This window comes from Sceloporus undulatus, chromosome 8 (assembly GCF_019175285.1).
Source record: "Sceloporus undulatus isolate JIND9_A2432 ecotype Alabama chromosome 8, SceUnd_v1.1, whole genome shotgun sequence".
Lineage (NCBI taxonomy): Eukaryota > Metazoa > Chordata > Lepidosauria > Squamata > Phrynosomatidae > Sceloporus > Sceloporus undulatus.
In genome coordinates, this window is record NC_056529.1 from 32290233 (window position 1) to 32301267 (window position 11035).

General features: G+C 41.2%; 1 protein-coding gene across 4 annotated transcripts in view; it reads right to left on the reverse strand.

Annotated features, from left to right (window-relative positions):
* CLUAP1 (clusterin associated protein 1) overlaps window positions 1-11035 on the reverse strand; it is a 77586-nt gene that overhangs the window by 43096 nt on the left and 23455 nt on the right. For 2 of the 4 annotated variants that reach the window (XM_042437620.1, XM_042437618.1), the window contains exons 2-3: window positions 5501-5612; window positions 2173-2257 (exon numbers count right to left, since the gene is read on the reverse strand). In XM_042437620.1, coding sequence (XP_042293554.1) covers window positions 2173-2257; window positions 5501-5612 — 197 coding nt within the window. Of the gene's footprint in view, window positions 1-2172; window positions 2258-5500; window positions 5613-7043; window positions 7209-8539; window positions 8557-11035 lie in introns of those variants that run through there. The other 2 variants (XM_042437619.1, XM_042437622.1) reach the window with 2 other exon arrangements.

Genomic DNA, 11035 nt, shown 5'->3' on the forward strand with positions numbered 1-11035 from the left:
TATTATTATTATTATTAATTCACCATACAGCCAACACAATCATTGAAAATTCTTCTCTGTATACTGTACTTTTGACTGGATCATCCAAAACACAGAGCTTATTCAACGTTTGCAGATTTGGGACCCATCTTTAGCGTCAGCCTCCAAGATGATACTCAGTTTCAAATTTTTAATCATATGCCCAGATTGCTTCTGTTCTGCTGCTGTTGATATATATATATATATATATATATATATATATATATATATATGAATGATGCATTTTACTCAATCTGGGATTTAGTTTACAAAAGCTAAAACAGATACAGCTTAACAAAATTACATCATACAAGACTTAAAAATATAAATGAACCAACAGTAGAATTAAAAGCAGCTAAAAGCATGATCATTAGTAATGAAAAAAATTAACAGTATAGCATATTCTCAATGGCTTTCTACCATCAGTCCTGAAAGGGCTGAAACTAAAAGGTATTCACTTGCCTGAAAGTATAGTGCCTGTCTAGCTTCTCTAGGGAGCAAGTTCCAAAACCTGGCATTAGCCATTGAGAAGGTCCTTTCCAACCAGATGTAATATGTGAGAGTGTTGGGCCAGAGATTTCCCTGAAGATCTCAAGACTTGGGAAAGCTCATATAGGAAGAGACTGTCTTTCAGATATCCTGAGCCATGTATGCATTCTCAGGTGGTTGTTTTTGTTAATATTTCAGTGTTTTAATATGGAATATAAACTACAGTATAAAGGCTTTAAAACCATAGAATCACAGAGCTGGAAGAGACCACAAGGTCCATCCTATCCAACCCACCACCATGCAGGAATACACAATCAAAGCACTCCTGACAGATAACCTTAGGGTAATTTACATTTCCTAAAGAAAAGGAAACAAAAATATTTAAACATCAAAAATATCAAAGCCAAGCCTGTTAGGGTTTAGCTTTAACTCAGCAGAGTAGTAGAAATGTGCCTTTGTCTAACTATGCTTCCCTAGGAACTGAGACTGACTCAAAGACAACAAACATGTAGCTTGCAGTTTAAAACAAAAGTTTACTAATGGCTTTAATCTATATACATAGAGGTTATGGCCTGTTACAGACAGCCAAAATAAAGCTGCTTCGAGTCACAGTGGAGGTATGGTGTTTCAATGATGCATGCGTCCTAAGAGTCCAGAAGCCACACCAAAGCCACGCTCCAGCCCTAAGGACTGTAACAGGCCCATATCCTAATATAGCTAGTGGATGTGGCAGCTAACAAGGCCAATGAAATTTTAGGCTGCATCACTAGAAGTATAGTGTCTAGATCAAGGGAAGTAATAGTGCCACTATATTCTGCTCTGGTCAGGCCCCACCTGGAATACTCTGTCCAGTTCTGGGCACCACAATTCAAAAAGGACATTGAGAAAAAGGAGCGTGTCCAAAGGAGGGCAACTAAAATGGTGAAGGGTCTGGAAACCATGCCCTATGAGGAATGACGCAGGGAGCTGGGGATGTTTAGCCTGGAGAAGAGACGGTTAAGAGGTGATAGATAGCCCTGTTTAAATATTTGAAGGGATGTCATATTGAGGAGGGAACAAGCTTGTTTTCTGCTGCTCCAGAGACTAGGACCTGGAGCAATGGATGCAAGCTGCAGGAAAAGAGATTCCAGGTCAACATTAGGAGGAACTTCCTGACAGAGAGGGCTGTTCGACAGTGGAACACCTTCCTCAGAGTGTAGTGGAGTCTCCTTCTTTGGAGATCTTTAAGCAGAGGCTGGATGGCCATCTGTTGGGAATGCTTTGATTGAGATTTTCTGCTTGGCAGAATAGGGTTGGACTGGATGGCCTTCGTGGTCTCTTCCAGCTCTACGATTCTATGATTCTATTTATCTCACTATCTTTCCAAAGAAAGTTGAGAAAAGAGAATCTGCAGTCCCAAAGAGGGAGTGACTTAAAGCACATGGTTAGTTTGAATGAGAGAGAGGAGAAAGTTTGCATGCAGGAAATCCCTATCTATCTAAGGAGGGGGAAAGAGAATGCAAAAATCTTCCAACATAACCTCCAGCCTCTGTTTAAAATTCTCCAAAGAGGATCAGTCAATGAATACAATCAATGAATACAATGCTTTCGAAAATCAAAATGCAGGGGAAGAAGACCCTGCCAACCACAATATTTCATGCTAAACTCTAAAATAAACTGACTCACCATAAACTGAGCAACTGCCTTAATGAAAAAAACTCGGTCTTGCTCTGTCTCAACATCTGAAGGGATATCGGTCTGAGGCTCATATCTGCAAAAGGAAACATCTGCAGAGTTAAATAAGTCTTCCAGCAACATATATTTTTATTTAAATGTTCATATCCCCATTCCCACTGCTGCACTTCAAAGTGGCTTGGAGCATAAGAAGTGCTCATTAAAACATAGTTTTCAAAGAGGTAGCTATGTTAGTCTCTCACTGCATAAAAAAGAGGAAGGGAGTGGGGAAAAAGAAAAAGAAATATAGCTGCACATTTATGAAGCACTGATTTATATTTTCACATGTGTTTTCATGGATATAAACACACTTCTTGGGATACTAGAGGCATGCTGTGGTGTCATGTTGGGGTCCAACACCATGTTTTACAGAATCCTCTCCAACACAACTTAACCAGCGAATTCTCCACTGATGTACAAAACCAAATTCAAATGGACACCCTCCCCAAGCCCAAACTGATATTTAGTTTCAGATAGGATCAGGTGCATGACACCAGAGCATGCAAACATCTTCATGGCTGACCTGGAACAATGCTTCCTCAGCATGTGTACCCAAAAACCTCTCCCCTACCTTCAGTTTCTTGGTATCTTTGTAACTTGGCTATGTAGAGAGCAATTGCTTGAGACGTTCCACCAGGATGGACACAAATCTGCCGTTAGAAATGGCAATACTGAAAAACCAAGTTGCAGAACATTTCAATATTCCTGGACACAAGTGATTTGCAGGCTGTGCTCCTTGAACAAGGAAATTACAAGGGAAGACTAGAAGGTGAAAACGCTGAACTGAATTACAGACAGCCCTTGCTTCTTCTCAGAGGGAGTTTTAGCCCTGGGAATCTGACCTTTTTTAAGCCGATTTATTGCTTTCAAAAATCAACACTCATGACTGTAAAGATCTGAAAGACCTGTTTCACATTACACAGCTCTTTGAAAATGTAGGACCAGGCTCACAACGATTTGCATCTTTCTGGATCCTACTAAATTCCATTCCATTCAAACAACGATGTATGGTTTATATTTGAGCATTTATTATCACTCTGTACTGCATCTCCAAATGTTGGTTTATATCCATGAATGCGCATGAAAAATAAAAACCAGCTAGTCCTAAAGGTACTGCCACATTTCTTCTTCTTTTCCCTCCCTCCCAATTCTTCATCGTCTTGACATTAACAGCATAAAAACCAATATGGATCAATCCACAAAAAGCAACAGTAAGATTCATAATCTGTGCGCTGCCCTGAGCTCCTTGGGGAAAAGGCAAGATTAAATTCAAACAGATTCCAGCGTGAAACAGTGGAACAAGATTTCATAAGGAGACTGAACAAGACTTGAACAGGGAGGAATACCTTTTACAATACTACATTTTTTGTTCAGCTCATCAGTGCAAGGATGCTGGGTCATTTCTCTACTAGTGCTCTGTTAAATAACAATGGTTATGATAATTTGCACTGCCTACCTTTTGCATTTCGCTTCCTTCCAACCACGATGATTACCATCCCACATTTGCCCCTATATCCAAGCATGTGAATAAATCATCTCAAATGTTATGCAGCACTTTATATACACTGGATGAAGTGGACCGTTGTGTCACAAGATGTGTATGTATGTAAAGGCAAGCAAGACGTCTCTCTTCTGGCAGGCCTTCCCAGATTAACATCCTACTAACATCTGCTACTGTCTGGAGCTGCCTCTTGTTTTAACAACTGTTTAATATTTAATTGTATTTTATTGTGGATGGGTGGGTTTTGAGAGGGTTGGGATATAAGGATGATCACTGTTTTATTGTGTTTTAAGGGTGTTTTACTATTGTGAAGTTGATCATTGTGTTTTATTATTGTTAGCCGCCTCGATCTGCTTGGAGAGGCAGGATTCAAATAATCATCATCATTGACCCCATGTGGCGACCCCATGAATTTCATAGGGTTTTCTCAGGCAAGGGATACTCAAGAGGTGGCTTTGCCAATTCCTTCCTCTGCGGAATAGCCTACAGCAGTGATGGCGAACCTATGGCACACGTGCCAGAAGTGGCACTCAGAGATCTCTCTGTGGGCACACATGCTGTCGCCCTAGCACAGAGTTTGCCAGAGTTTCTTACTAGAAAGCCAAAGGGACGTGGCACTTTGCAATAAATAAGTGAGGTCTGCGTTGCAGTTTGGGCACTCGGTCTGTAAAAGGTTCACTATCACTGGCCTACAGCAACTGGTATTTGTTAGTGGTTTCCCAAGTACTAACCAGGATTGAACCTGCTTAGCATCCAAGATGAGATGGGATCTGGTGCCTTCAGTGGTTCCCAACCTGTGGGTCGGGACCCCTTTGGGGGTCAAACGACCCTTTCACAGGGGTTGCCTAAGACCATCGGAAAACACATATTTGCATGCAGCGATGAAAATAATTGTATGGTTGGGGGGCACTACAACATGAGGAACTGTATTAAAGGGTCCTGGCATTAGGAAGGTTGAGAACCATTGCTTTAGGTTATTTAGGCATGCCAAAAGAAGCTATTATCTTTTATTAATATGCGGACATTACTGCTGTACCTTTCCTCCTGAAAGATCAATGCACAAATAAAGTCCCATTCAGTGCAACGCAAGCCAATTTATACAGCCAGGACTGGGCACCCTGCGCAAAGAACAAGGCATGCCAGTTCAGATTGTTATGGAAAGTGATACTGATGACACTTGGCATCAGACTTTATTATCAAGGTTCACCTTGCTTAAATGTGCCTAGTTTAAATTCAATACTGAGAAGTAAGGTACACAATTCCTGGATAGAGAATTGTGCCTCCTTCCTGGCACAAACTGAAGCACGGTTAACTTACTTTTTGAAGTCACAATTGCAAAAGGCACCCTTTCACTTCTCATGCTAATGACATTAAACTCATTCCTCTTTATCAGATTAGCATTTTATCATCATTTTCAGAAGAAATGATTTACGGTGCGCTGCCATAAGATCCGTCTGGTGTTTAATTTTGTATAACAAAGCAATAAAAGAAGGCAATTTTAATCTGAAGCGTATGTTTGAGTCGAAAGCTTGAGAAGTGATAGATGCTTACGATGATATGAAACCTCAGAACGAGGGAAGTGATTTGGGGTCATTTCAAAACTAGAAGTTATTAGTTACTTCCAGGATACTACAACAACTTTATTTCAGTCTTAAAGGTGCGACAAGATGTCTATGTACTACAGCAATCTTGTAGTTCATCTTGAAGAGAAGCATTTTTCGAAGTCACGGTCACATTTGCTCCGATGTTTGCTTTGAAACGAAGGGTTTAACTACCAACCTTTTCACCAGCCAAAGGAGTATCTCCGAAACCAGCATGAAGTTCGGGGTGCGAAAGTTCTCCATCGAAATGAGCCGGGGGTATCCCAGGGCCCTCATCATCTCAGTAAAATCTTGAGAAACAAAGACATATTTAGGTGTTTTTAAGAAATGCATGCAGGTACATCAGAGGTGCCTCAAGAAACAACCATTCCCAGAATGCCACCGCCTGGAGCCATGACAGTTAAAGCGGTATCAAACTGGGCTATTTCTCCAGTGAGGATGGACTCTTAGATGGTCGCACTACACTCTTAAAGCGTTGCCCCTTTGAGACTGACTGAAAGAAAGGAGTTGGCAGCAGGAGTTTTATTAGACTTCAGTCTCCTTCCTCAGATGCATATTATTATTATGAATTCAAAGGTGATAACAGTCTGTAAAATCAATATGTAGAGAGATCTTGTAGCCCCTTTGAGACTCACTGAAAGAAAGGAGTTGGCAGCAGCAGCTTTCCTAGACTTCAGTCTCCTGCTTCAGATGCATTTAACATAATGCTACTTCATTTCCATACACAAAGGATTTTGAATTGAGTGTCTCACATCACGTACCAATGGCATATATATAGGTCTGTTCCTGGTTTCCACTCCACTCAATGCATCTGAGGAAGGAGACTAAGGTCTATGAAAGCTCCTGCTGCCAACTCCTTTCTTTCAGTGAGTCTCAAAGAGGCTACAAGATCTCTCTACATATTGATTTTGCAGAATATTATTACCTTTGAATAAATAATAATAATAATAATAATAATATGCATCTGTGAAAGCTCATGCTGCCAATGTCTTTCTCAAAGGCGCTTCAGGATCTCTTTATGTGTTGATTTTAAAGGCTATTATTACTTTTGAATAATAATAATAATAATAATAATAATATGCATCTGAGGAAGTAGACTGAAGTCTATGAGAGCTCATGCTGCTCACTTCTTTCTTTCTTTGAGTCTCAAAGGTGCTGCAAGATCTCTATATACTGATTTTACAGACTATTATTACCTTTGAATAATGATGATGATGATGATGATGATGATAATAATGATATGCATCTAAGGGAGGAGACCTGAATCTATGAAAACTCATGCTGCCAACTTTTGCTTTCAATGAGTCTCAAAGGTGCTGCAAGATCTCTTTACATATTGATTTTACAGGCTCTTTATTTCTCATGAATAATAATAATAATAATAATAATAATATAACAACAATGTTGATTTTACAGGCTATTATTTCCTTTGATTAATAATAATAATAATAATACTGTAATAATAATATGCATCTGAGGAATTAGACTGAAGTCTAGGAAATGTTAGTCTGTATCTTGTATCCTATTCCTGTTGCCAACTCCTTGCTTTCAGTGAGTCTCAAAGGGGCAACAAGATACAGACTAACATTGCTATATCTTTGCATTAAGCCTTCTCTCCCACAATAAACTACAATTCCCATCATCCCCTAGCCCCGAGCTCTAGGGCAGTTAAAGCAGCCTCGAAGCGGATCATTTCTGCCGTGTGTTTTTGGGGGACTCACTCCGGAGGTCGCGGAAAGACATGTCCAGCTTCCTCTCTTTGCCTCTCTTTATCTTTTTTCTCTCGGCTCGATTAGGCTCCTAGCGCCGCTTCTCAGGACTAGGCCGCGTCGCCATGGCAACCGCTGCTACGGCGAGGCCTTGGGCCCAAACTACTCGAAAAGGCGCTGCGGGAAGTTATTATTATTACTATTATTATTAATTTGGTGTGTTTTCTCTCTCTGCTTTAAACTGTTAGGGAACCCTGTGATGTGTAGTTTAATAATAATAACAATAATAATAAAATTATAACAAAATAATAATAAAATGTGTAGTTTATAAATAATAGTTTGCTGTGGCACCCAAGTCTTTCTGACAGAGAAGGCTAAATGTCTCACAAAACTACAGTTCCCACAATTCCACAGCATGGGCTTCATCATCTGCACTGCAGAAATAACCCACTTTGGCACCACTTTAATGCTAGGGAATCCTGGGATGTGTAGTTTGCTGTGGCACTCAGCGCTGTTTCTGACAGTGAAGCCTCAATGTCTCACAAAACTACAGTTCCCACAATTCCATAGCAAAGCAATAGGCTTCATCTGCACTGCAGACATAATCCACTTTGACACCGCTTTAACTGCCATGAATCCTGGGATGTGTAGTTTGTTGAAGCCCCCCCCCCGACGGAGAAGGTTAAATGCCTCACCGAACTACAGTTCCCACAATTCCATAGCAATGGGCTGCATGCATCTGCACTGCAGAAATAATCCAGTTTGACACCGCTTTAATGCTATGGAATCATGGGATGTGTAGTTTGATGCGGCTCAATGTCTCACCAAACTACCATTCCCAAAACTCCGTCGCATTGAACCACAATGGCAGTTAAAGTGGTGTCAAACTGGCTTGTTTCCGCCGTGTGCGGATACAGCCCCAGAGACAAACTGAGATGATGGCTCCAAACTGACCGCTGAGGATAGGTTTAATTGGAGTGGATAAAAACGAACGCCTGTTCATATTTATTTTAAAAATTGTGTTTCTATATGACAATACAATTTCAACTGTTATGCAAACGCACAGACCCACTCTCTGTGATGTATATATAACACTTTCAGGCTCGCTTTCCAATTACAGTCTGCAAACTTTATCCCACAGAGTTAAGCACTATAGCTTGAAAATACAAAAACATAACAGAATGATAGAGTTGGAAAGAGACCCCAAGAAGGGCCTGATCCACAACCCCATCTGCCATTCAGGAACTCCAAGTCAAAGCATAGGACAGATGGCCATCCACCTCTGTTTAAAGATCTCCAAGGAAGGAGACTCCACCACTTCTAGTATAGTCTATTCCAATGTTGAATAGCTCTTAAATAGAAAAAAAACCCCTAATGTTTGAGTGGAATCTCTTTCTCTGTAGCCGTGCATCTATTGCTCGGGGTCCGTGTTCTCTGGAGCAGCAGAAAACAAGCTTGCCCCTCCTCAATAGACAATCCCTTCAATATTTAAATAGGCTATCATACACCTCTTAACCTTCTCTTCTCTCCAGGCTAAACATCCCAGCGCCCTGAGTCATCCTCAGGGCAGGGTTTCCAGGCCCTTCACCACTTAGTCGCCCTCCTTTGGACACAACCCAGTTTCTCAATATGTCCTTTTTGAACTGGCTGCCCGGAATACTTCCAACTTCATCATCTCTCTTCCAGAATGATTCGTTTGGTTAACCTTTTTTGAATTGCGGGTGCCCAGAACGGACACAGTATTATTCCAGGTGTGAGCCCTGACCAAAGCAGAACAGAGTGGCACTATTACTTCCCTTGACTAGACACTATACTTGTACGAGGCAGGGCCAAGATTGCATTGGCCTTTTAGCTGCCACATCACAATAACCTTCATGCTCAGTTATATACCTTTGGCCCTTTAGGATCCAAAGGTTATCGCATCAGTGTCTGAACTTTCTATCTGTTCCAAACGTTTCAAGATGTAACGTTATGGGAAGGATATTATCGAATTCGAAATGTAAACGTCCGAGAACGAACGGGAACACAATTACCGCATTTGTCTTATAGGAGCGTGATAAGTATGGAGAACGTTCAATATTTGCACATGCGTATTTGTACAGTGTATTCTTGTTCATGAGTACCAATACAGAACAAAGGCTTTTACAAGGAGATATTTGTACAAATACAGACCTAATCTTTTTATTTACAAGATAACATTAGACACACCACACACCCACATGTATACACACATATAGTCCCGCAATCTATATATACAATATCTATATATATATACTGGTTTGTGGATATCTATATAATATATATATATCTATAATATATATTATCATATCATATATTATATATATTTTGTTATAATATTTTATTATTATTATATATTAACCTTTATTATGAACGCTCGTAAATTTACACAGCGCTGTACATCAATCTTTTAGTATGACGGTTCCCTCCCCTCAGGCTTACAATCTAGAAAACAAGACCAGAAGGAGAAGGGGTGGTGACGGGAAGGGTAGAGGTCCACAGTTTCCTCTCAACCTCCGGCCTGACCAGCCGCTGTACTGAGGAGCTTGGCTTCATATGGATGGTTAATCATTTTCCAGAAAATACATACTCACACGTAGGATAATCATATACAGTACATCGCAATACAGGAAATTATCTATAAACACCACACACAGAACACACATATAGTAACGCCATTATCGATGCCTGAAGCTTCTTCATAGGATGGTTTTCAACTCCTTTGTGAAGCTGGTTAAAGAAGTGAGGGCCTGCTTGTTTAGAGGAAGAAGGTCAGGAGTGAGGGGGCAGCAAGTTGAAAGGGAGAATCCGGGATGGGCCAGGAAATCCTGGGCTGGGACAGCAGACCTTGCTACCAAACGGAGGCCCTGGTGGGAAGGTGAGGATAAGAAGGTCGATAAGTAAGGAGGGGCCAGTCCATGGAGGGCTTTGAATGTCGACAGCAGAGCTATACTGAATGCGAAAGGGAGGGGGAGCCAGTGAAAGGGATGCCAAGACAGGAGAGATGTGTCAGAGCGGTGGGTGGAAGTGATAATGCGTGCAGCTGAATGCTGGACGAGATTAAAGGACGGAGGTTGAGAAAGAGGAAGCCAAGCCAGGGGACATTACAGTAATCAAGTCGTGAGATCACTGGGCAGGACCAGGATCTTGCAGTAGAGGCGGAGAGATAGGGTCGATTTTGGCAATATGTAGAAAAAAAATCTACAAGCCTGGCTGTGGTCTGGATCGAGGGATACCGACAGAGAAGAGACAAAGATAAACCAAGCGCGGGCTTGCTGGACTGGTTGAATGGAAATGTTGTCCACAGAGACAGAAAAGGATGTGAGGTTGGGCTTAGGAGGAAGACAAGAAGCTCCGTCCTTGGACATGTTGACTTCAAACGCCGATGGCGCATCTCCACTGTGAGACAGCTGTAAGGCAAGATGAGACTTGCTGTTCAAGCCATGGAGAAAGGTCAGGGGCAGAAAGATACAGCTGGGTGTCATCGGCATACAGATGAGGAAAAAACCAAAGAGCTGATGAGTTTCCTAAGGACAGTGTGTAGAGAGAAAACAGAAGGGGACCCAGAACAGAGCATGGGGAACTCACAGATAATATATATTTTGTAGTTAATATATAGTTTTGTATAAATTACATATTTAAAATATGTATATGTATATATATATTGTATGTTACTTTTAGACAACACACACCACACCATTTAATATAATGTTATACACTTACATAAACATAGGGTTGGTTGCCTCCCTGGGACCTCAAAACTGGAAAATGTAGGACAATGTTTTAAAATGTAGGACTTTTAAAAATTTCCAGGCCAGGAAATTTTAAAAAGAAGGTCCTACATTGTTAAAACCTTGTCCAGGCCAGGCTAGAGCTGGGGAGACAGCCCTCTCTCAAGCTCCAAGCCCAGGCTTGGAGGACCTGCAGTCCGAGGAGCCCCACCAGGGCCAGGCTAGGAGCTTGGGAAACAGAAGTGCAGGGAGGGA